Genomic DNA, 14,448 nt, shown 5'->3' with positions numbered 1-14,448 from the left:
TGATGGTGTGCACCTGTAGTACCAGCTACTCAGGAGGCTGAGGCAGGAGAGTCGCTTGAGCCTGGGAGGCAGAGTTTGCGATGAGCCAAGATCATGCCATTGCACTCCAGCCTGGGTGACAGAGCAAGATTCCATCTCAAAAGAAAAAAAAATTTTTTTAATTAGCTGGGCGTGGTGGTATGCGCCTGTGGTCCCAGCTCCTCAGGAGGCTGAGGTGGGAGGATTACCTGAGCCTGGGAGGTCAAGGCTGCAGTGAGCTAGGATCACACCACTGCACATCAGCTTGGGTGACAGTGTGAGATCCTGTCTCAAAAGGAAAAAAAAGAAAAAATATTATTGCTTATGAACCAGATGTACGTGGAAGATTTTAGGAGACTCTAGCTAAGCTGAGTTTGCTGGCCCAGAGATTGTGGATCCTGTTCATGAAGACAGATGGGGAGGCAGGGCTGGAGGGGCCCTGAAGAGTGGCTCGTCCACTCCCTTCATTTGTGGCTGAGAGAACGCTGCCTGCCCAGGGTCTCACAGAAATCTTGGGACACCTAAGGAATATGCAAGACTGACCAAAAAGCTGAGAGAGGGTATAAGGAAGGGAGGGAAGGAGGAGCCTCAGATGAAGAGGACCACACCCTCCTCTTGCACCTGCCTTTCCTGGACCACACCTATGCAGCCAGCTGGACTCCCAGGGGTGGGGGTAAAGAGCCTTCCCTAGAGCTCGTTACTTTTCCTCCACACAGTGAGAAGAAGCTAGTCCAACGTGCAGTCCCCTCCGCGGTTACCTGGCTTTGGAGAGTGAGAAACTTGTTGCAGAACTAAGGGACATCCCAGCGGAGAGCCTAGGCCTGTTACCCCTTCCTAAAATAAAGAGATTAGCTTCAGGTTCATGGTTTTCAATTACTCTTAAAGGCAAAGCTACCCTTCTTTTTTTTTTTTTTTTTTGAGACGGAGTCTCGCTCTGTCGCCCAGGCTGGAGTGCAGTGGCCGGATCTCAGTTCACTGCAAGCTCCGCCTCCCGGGTTTACGGCGGAGAGGTTTACTGCCTCAGCCTCCCGAGTAGCTGGGACTGCAGGCACCCGCCACCTCGCCCGGCTAGTTTTTTGTACTTTTTAGTAGAGACAGGGTTTCACCGTGTTAGCCAGGATGGTCTCGATCTCCTGACCTCGTGATCCGCCCGTCTCGGCCTCCCAAAGTGCTGGGATTGCAGGCTTGAGCCACTGCGCCCAGCCTAAAGCTACCCTTCAAATTAAATGTTTAGCAGAACTGTAACCAAGTAAAGCTGATGGAGAGGTACGGCAAGGTGCTGCTCTGATGGATGGGAAATGTGAGCAGGAGGTGGACTTAACTGCATCCAGGCAGCCCCAGGGGACCCGTAGGAGTCAGTCACACTGTACACAGTGAAGGATATCAGACTGGCTCCATACCTGTGACCCTTCCAGCTCTAGCGCCATGTCCAACTGTGCTGTGGCTGCTTAGTGCTGGGGGGAGGAGGAGGGAGCCAGGCAGTGGAAGCCAGACTTTCTCCATCCCCAGCACCCTGATAAGAAGCAGCCCTTGCCCTTGTATATTTCCTCAGGCCAGCTTCTAGCACTGGGTGCCTCCAGGGAGCCCAGAATGGGGCTAGAAGCACAAAAGGATTCGTTCCTTAATGAGGAGGCATCTGTAGTCAGCAGAGCCATTAGTCCCCACCCCAGGTCCCTGGGGGACTGCGAGCGCCTCTCCAGCTGGAGTGAAGAGGAGGCAGGCAGCTCCCCATCTTTGAAGGAGCAGGGCCTGGGGGACGTAGACAGCTGACCTGGGAGCCTGGATGCCCTCTCCACTTCCTGGGCTCATGGCACCCAGTTGCCTTCCTGGAGGTGGAGGGCTAGAGGCAGTAGAGGGGCTCCAGCAGCACCTCGGCCCCTCCCCCAAGACCCTGGGCTGACCTCCCTTGGCCAAACACAGCCTTTGGCCTGAGACCAGGAAGGCCGACCTCCCAGTGCTCCCTGGGGATCCTCTCACCAAGCCTGATGGGAGCACCAGCTGGGACACTTACCCCCCACCTCCCACCCCCAGGGCCCCAAGGTACTGTTTATAAGGGCTGTACCTATGTGGGGATGTGTGTGATTGATTACCTGCACCAAACCAGAAATACACACCTGCCGCAGCAGTGGACGGATTCCTGTCCAGATGCGGACACTCAGACCACATACACAGAGACACAGCCCTGCACACATGTACAAAGAGGCGCACATACCCATCAGCCACACTCCCAGGAGGCCCTCAAAGACGAGGAAGCAGGGCGGGGGATTTTTTATGCATGTTTATATTTAATGAACCACATGCAAATGAGATGGAGAACACGCCACAAAGGAGCCAGCCCCCAGAGACTCTGGGTGGAAGGGCACAAAGGCTCGCCTTTTGGGCCACCCTGGAGGCCAGATCAGGCTGGTGGATTGAGGGGGCCTGAGATGGGGCATGGGGGCCACGGGGAGGGTGGCCTGCCCACACCAGGGAGCCAGGAGCAGGAGCCAGGATGAGCTCCAGTGTCCCTGCTGCTGTGGGGGAGGGCTTCCTCTGGGAGGGGAGCAACTGTCCCAGTTGATGGAGTGCCTGAGACGAGGGGCTGCCTGCCTGGACAGATGGTGTACCGCCTTCCCGCACTTGAAGCAAAGTGGATTTTAATGAAATCACAGCCCTGGTGCTGAAGCTGGGAACCCGAGTGGGAGGGGCTCCTTCCCCAGGCATTACAGGGTGGGGTCTGGGCATGGGTGGAAATGGGGGTGGGCAGGAACACTTAACCAGCCTGTCACTGGGAGGGGAGGGTGCACCGCAGCCCCTCTGCACTGATGATCTCTGCAGACCAGAGTTCAAGCGGTTAGTTCAGATCCCCAAAAGGTGGGGAGGGGTCCCTGAATATTTATGACACATTGAAATGTAGATTGGTAGGTCTGACAGTCTTCTGAGAGGCTTGTCACCTTGGATGGATGCAACACCCTCTTGGGGTGCATCGAGAGACTGCAGATGAACTGGGGGGTGGGAGGAGGAGGAGGAGGGACCGAAAAAAAGCTCCAGGGCCTGGTAACCAGGGCCTGATGACCAGTGACCTTGCTGGGCAACATTAGACCAGTTGCTTCCCTTCTCTGAGCCTCAGCTTCCAATTCTATAAAATGTGAAGCACTGAGGATCTGAGCCCTTGCCTGCCTTAGGGAGAGTTTATGAAAATGAATCTGAAAGCTGAAAAAGTGGGGTGTGGGGCTTAGGAGCAGGGCTTTGTCTGATTGGCCTTCATGGGTCAGTTTTGGGGGACCAAGGTCTCCAAGGGAAGTCCGAACAGCCCAGGATTTCCTTATTAGAGGTTTGTTATCCAGAAGTTTGTCCAGACGTTTTACAAAGTATCCCAGCCCAGCCTATACCACCTGTTAGGAGAGATGTTTCCTAGCTATTGGAGGCTGGAATAAGTGCTGATGGGCCCCCCAAGCTATTGCTCTCGCAGGAAAACTCGTGCCCCTTGATGGAGTGGGCTCCAGGTCTCCGTGCCTGTGACTCCACTGCAGCCCATTCTCCCCTCCCCTCTGCCCTCAGCAGCGCGCCGCACTCATACACTTCTCTTCCCCCAGCCATGTCGGACTTCCACGTGCATCCCCAGGCCACCGTGGGTGAGGAGGGTGGCGTGGCCCGCTTCCAGTGCCAAATCCATGGGCTTCCCAAACCTCTGATCACATGGGAGAAGAACAGAGTCCCAATTGACACGGACAATGAGAGGTGAGTCACGTGTGGGAAAGACAGAGGGAGGACAAAGAATTGGCCAGTGATTCTGGCCTTAGAGAAGGACTGCCCGCAGCTCTGGGAGCTGCAGTTGGTGCCCACAGGTGCCTGAGACAGTGGTGTTTCTGCAACCGCAGTTTAGACTGCATATCCACATGATTTGCTGGACCCAGATTCTAGGCTCATGGATGTGTCTGAGGATTGTGTGTGATCGTTGTCAAGGCTGGAATTGAGGGTATATCCACCTTCGAAAGTCCCAGTGTGAGTCTGATGATGTTGGGACAGTGCAGTGCTTGGGGCCTGGGCTGTGTCTTGGATGCCCAGAGTCTTTGTGGCTGATTATATCAATGGCTGTGCTGGTGGCCAACTGTGTCCCTCCCCTCAACAGGTACACATTGCTGCCCAAGGGGGTCCTGCAGATCACAGGACTTCGAGCTGAGGACAGTGGCATTTTCCACTGTGTGGCCTCAAACATTGCCAGTATCCGGATCAGCCACGGGGCCAGGCTCACCGTGTCAGGTGAGGGTCCTTCGGCCATTTCCCCTAACCTTAGATCAACCCGCTTCAACTGGCCTCTGCAGCCTTCTCGGCCACGTGTGTGCAGAGCGCCGGGCTCTGTGATGCCTGGCGTGAGGGTGCACAGGAATCTGAGGCTGGATCTCTGGCTCATTTCCCCCGGGAATCCCATCTTATGCTGATGTCCAGGACTCCCCCATTGCTGGCAGTCCTGCAGGGCCAGCAGGAGAGGGACGGATGTCCAGAATGTCCTGGTCCCCGGTATCTCTCTACCCACAGGACCTGGTTTCTGGGCTGGTATTTGTTTCCCACCCGCTGTGTCCTGGGCTGTGGGTGGGGTGAAGAAGCAGGAAAGTACCCAGCTGAAGTGAGGAAATGTGGCATCTTCCTCCCAGGCTCGGGCTCTGGGGCCTACAAGGAGCCGGCCATCCTCGTGGGGCCTGAGAACCTCACCCTGACGGTGCACCAGACCGCAGTGCTTGAGTGTGTCGCCACGGGCAACCCGCGCCCCATTGTGTCCTGGAGCCGCCTGGGTGAGCCTCATCCCCACAGCCCCTGCCCCTCCCAGCCTCTCCCACCCCCTGGGAGGGTCGGGCTCAAACTCCTCACCCAGCTCCCGGGGAATTTGGAATCCTGTTTGTTCTCTGTGGGGGTCCATTCTATCCCTGTGATCTGGGAAGAGGGTAAGTTTCCCTCTCTTGGAAGGACCAGGGAGGCCCCTCTGTCCACCCCATTCTCCCTCCCCCTGCAGGGATGGCTTAGCTCCCTGGGTTACCTTGTCCAATCCTGGCAGTCCTCCCCTCACCCTGGCCTTGGGGACCCCAGCACCTTTCAGCAGCCCTCAGCACCCCAGAATCTGTCACCTCCTGCTCATTCCTGTCCTCTGTACCCTGGCTGTGTTCCTCAGCTGTACCGTCCCAAGCCCCTCAAAATCCCAGTTGTTAGATCCTCACTCTGGGCCCCCCAATCTCTAGCCTGGCCCCCTAAGTCCCCCAGCCTAAATCCCCAGGCCGCTGAAGGAGAGAAATGAAAGGGTGCAGATGGGCCCACATTGTCTGAGCGGAAAGGTCACTCGGGAAGGAAACTCTGGAGGGGGTGGGGTGGGGCCGCATTCACAGGGAGACTGTGCCACATTGTAGCAGCTGAGTGATGGGGAGGGAGGGGGCAGCAGGCAGGATAATGGAGTAGATTTCACCACTTCAGGGCCTGAATGGGGAGCTGTCTCCTTGTATTCTGACTGTGCTAATCTGATCCTGGTAGGGGTGGGGGAAGGGCTCGGGTCCCTGGGAGAGACTGGGAAGAGGGGCCTCACCATTAGGAGGAACCTCTAGGCACTCCAGGGACCATCTGGTCCAACATTTCCCAAAGCATGATCTGTCAAGCGGGAAGGAATAGCCTGCTGGTCTAACAAGTTTGGGAAACAAAGTTAACTGGGTCCCCCCTGTACCAGGTCACAGGGGTACTGTGATGTGACTTACCATCCAGGCATAGAATGGATATGTGACTGTGGATCCAGAGAGAAAAACCAGGCTGGGAAACGTCAATCTAATCCAGACTCCTTACTTTACAGACTGTGAAACAGAAGGGAAGGGCCTTTCAGGTGGCCCGTGCGTCAATGGTGATGCTAGGTTCAGGACAGGGCGTCCGCTGCTAGGCGCGAGGGTTCTGTGCTGCACTCTGCTGCCTTTTCCATGTTAAGGTGCCTGGGAGGGAAGGGGCAGAGTCAAAGACTGAGGCTCCTTGGAAGACGAGAGGAAGGGCGAGCCCTCTGGAAGTTTCCTTTACTTTCCTTCTTACACATCTATATCTGACCCTCAGCCATCCCCCCTTCCCTTCCTCCCCAGATGGTCGCCCTATTGGGGTGGAGGGCATCCAGGTGCTGGGCACGGGAAACCTCATCATCTCAGACGTGACGGTCCAGCACTCCGGCGTCTACGTCTGTGCGGCCAACAGACCTGGCACCCGGGTGAGGAGAACAGCACAAGGCCGGCTGGTGGTGCAAGGTATGGATCAGCCAACCCTGGGGAGGAGGGCAGGGATCTCCGCACTGTCCCTTCCTCCTGGCCTAGGCCCAACCCCAGGGCCCTGTCTCACCCCAGTCTCCTGGACTCGCCCTCGCCCTGCCCCTCGCCCCTCACCGGCCCCCAGGCCAGGCCAAAGGCGGTGCATTCTCCCATCGAATGCTTGCATTGGGAATGGGTGGACCGTCTTGGTCATGTAGCAGCACCTGCGTGGCCTCCGGGGGCCGTCAGCGCCCCGACACCCGTGGAGTCATTTCCACTTTCTCATCTCAGCTGGTGTCCCCACCTGTGTCGCTCACACGTGTCTCCCCACGTGCTGTTTTCATTCACACGTGTGGCACGTCCATGCTCACACCTGCCTGCCTGTGCGCTCCTGGCCTGCTTGTCATTTTCACGCTGTCGCCAGCAGCCTCACTGTGCACGCAAAGCTGCCTCCCCTCCTGCAGGGCGGGGCCCTGCCGCTAACCAGGTCCTTTAGTTGGCCTCTGGCCATGGGGCTTAACTGTCCCCATGCACTGGGCTTGGATGAACATTTTCAGGGTTTTCCTGTGGTGGTTCCCTGCCGGAGATGAGGCGGGGGAAAGGGTGGGAAGTGGGAGAATTAGGAACTTAAATGCCCGTTTGTTTAGCATTCCATGTGCCGTTAATCTGTCCAAATGAAAGTGATGGCGCATTTCATTTCCCGGTTTTAATGGAGGCTTGAGGCCTGGGATTGGAGGAGAGCAGAATTGAATGTGGGGGCGAGGGGGCCCCCGGTACTGAGGCTCATACATCTCCCCGTCATTACCGCTTTCTGGAGGTGCAGCCAAACCTATTAGCACATTTATTTATTTAACAATTTCCTGAACAGGGAGCTCAGCTTGATTGCTTTCGGATACAAATGTCAGTCTTTTAAATAGTCATTATAAAGGAGTCCTCTCGGGTCTGCCTGGGGCGGAGGGAAGAGGGAGGTGGGCCATCTCCTGAGCTGGGCAGGAGTAGAGGCTGGGCCCCACCTGGAGGAGTCTTCAGGGGGCAGATGTGTGTTTGGAGCCCACCTCTCGCCCTGTGTATCTCTGGTCCCATCCCCTGTTCCCTTCCTCATGCCGTCACTCACAGCTGTCTCTGTCCATACCCACCCCCCACCATCCTGACCCCACTCGCAGCCCCAGCTGAGTTTGTGCAGCATCCCCAGTCCATCTCCAGGCCAGCTGGGACCACAGCCATGTTCACCTGCCAAGCCCAGGGTGAGCCGCCGCCTCACGTCACATGGCTGAAGAACGGACAGGTGCTGGGGCCGGGAGGCCACGTCAGGCTCAAGAACAACAACAGGTACGTGTGTGGTGTGTGCTGGGGTGAGGACCTGGGAGAGCAAGGAAAGGGGGGCCTGGAGTGAGTGCCCTGAGTAGACTGTGCACCTCCTGCCAGGGAGAGCACAGAATTGGGAGTCTGGAGATTGGGTTGGAGTCCCAGTTCCACCACCAACTTGCTGGGAGACTTCACACAAGTCATTAGTCTCCTGGAAAGACTCAGTTTCTCCATCTCTCAAATGGGGAGATTTGGTCAACCTCCAGGGAGAAGGAGGGAACCTGAGGCTCTCTCTCCCCTGCAGCACACTGACTATTTCTGGAATCGGTCCTGAAGATGAGGCCATCTACCAGTGTGTGGCTGAGAATAGTGCGGGCTCATCACAGGCCAGTGCCAGGCTGACTGTACTGTGGGCTGAGGGGCTCCCTGGGCCTCCCCGCAATGTGCGGGCGGTCTCTGTGTCTTCCACTGAGGTGCGTGTGTCCTGGAGTGAGCCGCTGGCCAACACCAAGGAGATCATCGGCTACGTCCTGCACATCAGGAAGGCTGCTGGTGCGCGGCCAGCTCTGCTCCCCCTTCCTCTAATTCACTATTTCTCATCCCTTCCAATCCTGCACATCCTGACCCGATGCCTTCCTTTCCTTCTCCCCGCTGTCCCCCCGGGCACCCTGGCTGCCCTCATTTCACCAATGCTGGCAGGACTCCCCTAGTCCTTCACACCCCCCTACCCACCCTGTGCCTCTCCAGACCCACCGGAGCTGGAGTATCAGGAAGCAGTCAGCAAGAGCACCTTTCAGCACCTGGTCAGCGACCTGGAGCCCTCCACGGCCTACAGTTTCTACATCAAGGCCTACACACCAAGGGGGGCCAGCTCAGCCTCTGTGCCCACCCTAGCCAGCACCCTGGGTGAAGGTGAGGCCTGGGTGTGGAGCACAAACCCACAGGCACCCAGGGTATCAGAGCAGAACCACCATGCACACTTGTTCAGGTTGTGCACTGTGCTGGATGCCCGGCCCTGAGCCTGTCAGGGCTGAGTCTACTTGGAGGAAAGGGCTTCTTTTTCTAATTCATAGGAAGGTGCTTCTTTCATAAGCACATGTCCTGGGTCAGAGGCCAGAGGGCTGTCAGGCTTTTGGGGGTCGGGGTCACAGGTGGAAAGTAGAAAGGTAGAGCTTCCGCTGGGTCCTCACATCATGGCCTCTTTCTGTACGTGCAGCCCCTGCCCCACCCCCGCTGTCAGTGCGGGTCCTGGGCAGCTCCTCCCTGCAGCTGCTGTGGGAGCCTTGGCCCCGGCTGGCCCAGCACGAGGGCGGCTTCAAGCTGTTTTACCGCCCAGCAAGCAAGACCTCCTTCACCGGCCCCATCCTGCTGCCTGGAACTGTCTCCTCCTACAACCTCAGCCAGCTCGGTGAGGCAGACACAACCCCGGGCCTAGTGGGCTGGGCAGGGTGCGGCGCTGAGGGCCAGGAGGTGGTGTACAGGGGTCACCTCATTTTCCCGGCTAGGACAGAGCATGTGGTGGGGCAGGGGCAGTCACTCAGCCGCCCTGCCTTCCCCCAGACCCCACTGCAGTGTACGAGGTGAAGCTGCTCGCCTACAACCAGCATGGAGATGGCAATGCCACAGTCCGCTTTGTGTCTTTGAGGGGAGCATCTGAGAGGACAGGTGAGGGCTGGGGATGGAGTGCAGGGCTGAGTGGGTGGGAAGCAGGGAAAGTAACGGGGTGAGATAGCATGTGCCACGCTTGAGAGCACAGGCTTAGACTGCAGTTTGAAGCTTGGCCATGCACATGCTGGCTGTGTGACCTTGGTCAAGTTATTTAACCTCTCTGATCCCAGTTTTCTCTATAATACAGAGATAATAGTACCTGCTTTACAAAGCTGTGGCAAGGATGAAATGGTCCATGCTATTCCTAGTATCTGGTAAAAAGAACCAAAAAGATTGGGCTGGAGTCCTGTAGGCAAAGTCAAAGGGTATTCCCACTCCCACTTGGGGGTGGGAGCAGCTGAAGGAAGAGGAGCCCCCAGAGGCTGGGTGTTTAGGAGTGCTTCAGACCTGGAGAGCCGAAGCCTCCAACCCATCCCTGTCCCCAGCCTTGAGCCCACCATGTGACTGCCGGAAGGAGGAGGCCGCCAACCAGACGTCCACCACAGGCATCGTCATCGGCATCCACATCGGGGTCACCTGCATCATCTTCTGTGTCCTCTTCCTCCTGTTCGGCCAGAGGGGCAGGTGGGTCCTGGGCCAGGGAGAGGGGCTGGGCTGGAGTGTGGTGGACTAGGCCTAGAGAAGGTGAGTGTGGGCTCACTGCCTCTGGCTCTTGTCTCTCTCCTTCCCCTCAACTCTTGGCTCACCTCTAGGGTCCTCTTGTGTAAGGATGTGGAAAACCAGCTATCCCCTCCTCAGGGTCCCCGGAGCCAAAGGGACCCTGGCATTCTGGCCCTAAATGGGGCGAGACGGGGAGAGCGGGGCCAGCTGGGCCGAGATGAGAAACATGTGGATATGAAGGAGCTGGAGCAGCTGTTCCCCCCGGCCGGGGCAGCAGGGCAGCCAGACCCCAGACCCACAGTGAGTGTCCATGTCTTGAACAAGCCCCTGCCTCAGGCTCTGACACTGTCACCCTCAGATCCTGCACCCCTTCACCTTGGCCACGAGCCTCAATCATTGGCCTTAGTCAAGCTGCAGTTCTTCTCTCTGTGCCCCTGAGTCAGGCAGGGAGACCTGGAGACCCTAAGCCCCAAGTGGGGTTGAGTTGGAGCCTGGCGCCCTGGCCCTCAAGCTCACACCTGTGTGATGGGCTCTTTCCCCAGCAGGATCCTGCAGCCCCTGCCCCGTGTGAGGAGACCCAGCTCTCCATGCTGCCACTTCAGGGGTGCGGCCTGATGGAGGGGAAGACAGCGGAGGCCACGGCCCCCTGCGCAGGCCTGGCAGCTGCCCCACCACCCCCAGATGGAGGCCCCGGCCTCCTCAGTGAAGGCCAGGCTGCCAGGCCTGCAGAGGCCCGGGTTACCCAGCCAGCTCACTCTGAACAGTAGCCAGTGTCTGGCAGGCTCCAGAGGGTGGCCAGAGAGGGGGCCCATTCTCAGGTCAAAAGCAAGATTTCTGCTGTCATGTGGGATTTGGATGGTCCTGGGGGCTCGCCGGCATTTCTGTCCTGACTGCCTCTTGGGTTGTCAAAACCCAAGGCAGCCTTGGCAGGGACCCCCCTCACAACACCCATCAGGAGCTGGAGCAGTTCCTGCAGGAGCCCGTTCCCTCCCTGGGCTGACGCCCCCTCGCCTCTGCCTGGCACCCACATGACTTGGAACTGAACTAACATTTTTCTTTAAAAAGCAAAACTTAAAATCAAAAAAAACAAAAGGGAGAGAGATAGAGGAAGGTGAATTAGACTCCAAAAGATGACCCTGCTGTAGCTGGGTCCTGACACTGTCACCCTCCACTGACCTTGTTTTCTCAGGATGGATTTTTGCTGTTTTGGCTCTCAGTACCTACCTCAGCCGGAATGAATGTCCTGGGGGCAGTGGGGCGGTGGCCTCAGCCCCCTTTCCCCACAGAGCCCGAATGCACTCCTACCTCAAGCCCCCTTGATGGGGACCCCCTCTCCCTTCCCACACTGTTGTCCAGAGTATAAAAAAAAAAAAAAAAAAAAAAAAAAAAAAGGACTTCCCCATTTCCAGGTGTGAAAGAAAATGTCTACCTCAAGGCTCGCTGGCTCTGTGGGCTGTGTTGTCACTGGACCTGCCTCCCCGCCCCTCCTGCCCACAGCCCACCTGCCTCTCCCGCAGAGGGGAGGCCAGAGGTTAGGCCACCAAGGGGAATTCTTGTGGCCTGCGGAAATAGAAATGGTTTGGGCAGAGAGAAAATGTGAAAGAAGCCAAAAATGAGAGGAAATTTGTTCCTTGAAGTATAAATTGTCCAAACGAGCCACCTCCCAGCACGCCGCCTGTCCCCGTCTTGTCTGTCCACTCCCATTTGAGCCAGCCCATCCTTGATGGGGATGCTCATGAGGAACCTGGGCTTGGGAGGGTGGCATCACCTGGCCGCCTGCCTCCTGTCCTGCAGGCCCGGCCCCTGGAATGTACCATGTGTGGGATGGGTGTGTGTGTGAGGGTGAGGGGGTGTGGGTGTCCCCCACAGAGACGCCCCAGCCTCAGGCACCCAGCCAGCCTGATCCACCCCTTGACAGGGGAGAACCCACTGTCAGCAGCCACGGCCGGAAGCTATTTTTATACAAGGTGTGTTAAGGGTTGTGTTCTTGTGACTTTTTGTTTCTCTTTTCTGTTGTGTTGTTCTTTGAACTACTTAGTTAAAGAAGAAGAAAAGAAAACCAAGGAAACAAATACCTATTTTTGGTTACAACTCAGAAACATTTTTTTAAATAGCAGAAGAAAAAATTTTTTTTAAAGAAAAAAAAAAAGTGTATTCCTTAAGAATGAGATTAGACCATAAAAGTCCCTGACCCCCAACCCTCTAGGGACACCCCCACCCTGAACTTTAGTTAATTAGCTGAAGAAGATAGAATTTGTGGTGTTTTCCTAGAAAACTAGAGCTGTGTCTGTGTGGACTTGGGGAAGGGTAGTCCCTTCCCTTCTCCCAAATGATGTGTGGATGCCCAGGGCTCCACAAAACTTCAAGGCAGTGCCCCCTCTGTTCCCAAAGCAGCTTCTCTCGGGAACCTCCCTCTTTCCCTTGGGAAGGGTGGGGCTGGGGGTCACCTGGCCTGACTTGGGTTTTGTCACACTCTGCTCATTTTGACTGAATAAAAGTCCTGTTGCCAAAGTGAACCTGGAGTTTTTTGGTGGCTGTGTCAGGCCCTGGGGGAGGGGCTGGGGTGCTGGGTGGGCCAGGGCCCTCACCGGCCCAGAACCTGGGATAGTAGCAGCAGACCCCACACACCACAGACCTCTGCCACACGAGGCGCAGTTCCTGAGCCCTCACCCCTCCCTGTGAGGAAGACGTGCTAGTGACCGTCATCTCCATTTTATTTATTTAATGTATTTTTTTGAGACAGAGTTTTTTACTCTGTCGCCGAGGCTGGAGTGCAGTGGCACAATCTCAGCTCACCATGACCTCTGCCTCCCGGGTTCAAGTAATTCTCCTGCCTCAGCCTCCTGAGTAGCTGGGATTACAGGAGTGCGCCACCACACCCAGCTAATTTTTTTATTTTTGGTAGAGATGAGGTTGCACTATGTTGGCCAGGCTGGTCTTGAACTCCCGACCTCAAGCAATCCGCCCATCTCAGCCTCCCAAAGTGCTGCAATTACAGGCATGAGCCACTGTGCCTGACCAGTCATCTCCATTTTATAGTTGATGAAACCAAGAAAAGAGAGGTGAAGGAAATGTCCAAAATCCCACACAGCCAGTTGGTCAGTCTGATCCTCATACAGGATCCGAGTTTGTATCCAGGCCAGGCCACCAGGTTCCAGGCTCTGCATTCTGACCACCGCTCCACGCCTCCTTGGCCAGCAGCGAGGAGACTGCCTGCTCAACCCACCAAGGTTGAGCGCTCTCCAGGTGCTGGCCAGGCCGGGCTGTGTGCTTTTCATGCACTGTCTATGAGGAAGGACTGGTTTCCTCCCGGTTCTGAAACTGAGGAAACAGGCTGTGACTGAGTGATTCTCTCCAGGGCACTCAGCCAGGACTCCGACCAGGCCTCTCTGTTCTGCCGTTGTCTCTCAGTCCAGGCTCCTGAAGCCAGGTGACTGGGGCTGCTACGGCTTAGACAGGTGTAAGAGAAGCTAGGCTTAATGGCAGCTCTGCTGACAAAGATCTGGAGGTCTCAGCTGGCCTCAAACTTAGTAAGAGGCAGCGGTATAATGCAGCTGCTGCTGAATTTCAAAGCCTGGGTTCACACCCAGGAGGCTCGGCAGACCTGGAGAGCCAGATTCTAAACCCAGGGGCACCTTTCGAGAGGAACATACCAGGAGAGCAGTTGGTAAATTGGGTTCCCTGGCTATGGCTGGGATGAGGGGGAGCTGTCTGGAGGGCCTCACTCTCTCTGCCCACCCTCACCCAGACCAGCTCGATATATTTTCCCATATTTTTTTCTGTCTTATTACATGTTGGACTTTTTTTTTTTTTTTTGAGACAGAGTCTCATTTTGTCACCCAGCCTGGAGTGCAGTGGCATGATCTTGGCTCACTGCAACCTCCGCCTCCCAAGTTCAAGCAATTCTGCTTCAGCCTCCCAAGTAGCTGGGATTATAGGCACCAGCCACCACACACAGGCCTCTTCTGGAAGTGCCTGGCCAGGTGCCTTCAGATGTTCTTTTAGGATCAGAACCCTACTTTCAAGTGAAATTTCATCAAGAGTCCAACATGGGCTCAGCACAGTGGCTCACGCCTGTAATCCCAGCACTTTGGGAGGCCGAGGCAGGTGGATCACCTGAGGTCAGGAGTTCAAGACCAGCCTGGCCAACATGGCAAAACCTCATCTCTACCAAAAATACAAAAATTACCCAGGCGTGGTGGTGGACGCCTGTAATCCCAGCTACTCGGGAGGCTGAGGTGGGAGAATTGCTTGAACCCGGGAGGTGGAGGTTGCAGTGAGCCGAGATTACAACACTGCACTTCAGCCTGGGCAACAGAGCAAGACTCTGTCAAAAAAAAAAAAAAATCCACCAAAGTATGATCATGCAGATATATGCAAATTGTGTACAAAACCCACGGAAATATAGGCAGGGCCTGCCCTAACCATCACGAGTCTCAGCCAGGCTAGGGTAGATGACAGAGCAGGGTTCCAGTGAGGAAGGTTCGCAGAAATAGGTGTCAAAGCTGAGTGGCCTGACTGGAATCCGGGTCCTGAGATCTCAAATAGCCCAGAGGCCTCAGGCTGAAGAACCCCCTCAAATCTCACCACCCCCCACAAACTATCTTTGGGCAGA

At 56.2% G+C, this 14,448-nt stretch overlaps 1 protein-coding gene across 6 annotated transcripts in view; it reads left to right on the top strand.

The window, feature by feature from the left end:
* Positions 1-12,349, top strand: part of IGDCC3 (immunoglobulin superfamily DCC subclass member 3) — a 51,099-nt gene extending 38,750 nt beyond the window's left edge. For 5 of the 6 annotated variants that reach the window (XM_008016234.3, XM_008016232.3, XM_008016238.3 and 2 more), the window contains exons 3-14: positions 3,594-3,738; positions 4,130-4,260; positions 4,653-4,790; positions 6,102-6,260; positions 7,424-7,589; positions 7,870-8,117; positions 8,313-8,477; positions 8,782-8,973; positions 9,126-9,230; positions 9,659-9,797; positions 9,926-10,133; positions 10,376-12,349. In XM_008016234.3, the coding sequence (XP_008014425.1) occupies positions 3,594-3,738; positions 4,130-4,260; positions 4,653-4,790; positions 6,102-6,260; positions 7,424-7,589; positions 7,870-8,117; positions 8,313-8,477; positions 8,782-8,973; positions 9,126-9,230; positions 9,659-9,797; positions 9,926-10,133; positions 10,376-10,600 (2,021 nt within the window). In that variant the 3' untranslated portion in view covers positions 10,601-12,349. The remainder of the gene's footprint in view (positions 1-3,593; positions 3,739-4,129; positions 4,261-4,652; positions 4,791-6,101; positions 6,261-7,423; positions 7,590-7,869; positions 8,118-8,312; positions 8,478-8,781; positions 8,974-9,125; positions 9,231-9,658; positions 9,798-9,925; positions 10,134-10,375) is intronic. The other variant, XM_008016233.3, reaches the window with a different exon arrangement.
* The last annotated feature ends 2,099 nt before the right edge of the window (positions 12,350-14,448 follow it).

The sequence above is a fragment of the Chlorocebus sabaeus genome, chromosome 26 (genome assembly GCF_047675955.1).
Source record: "Chlorocebus sabaeus isolate Y175 chromosome 26, mChlSab1.0.hap1, whole genome shotgun sequence".
NCBI classification, from domain to species: domain Eukaryota; kingdom Metazoa; phylum Chordata; class Mammalia; order Primates; family Cercopithecidae; genus Chlorocebus; species Chlorocebus sabaeus.
Note: the sequence above shows the minus strand (reverse complement) of the source record. Positions and strands in the feature narration are given on the sequence as shown.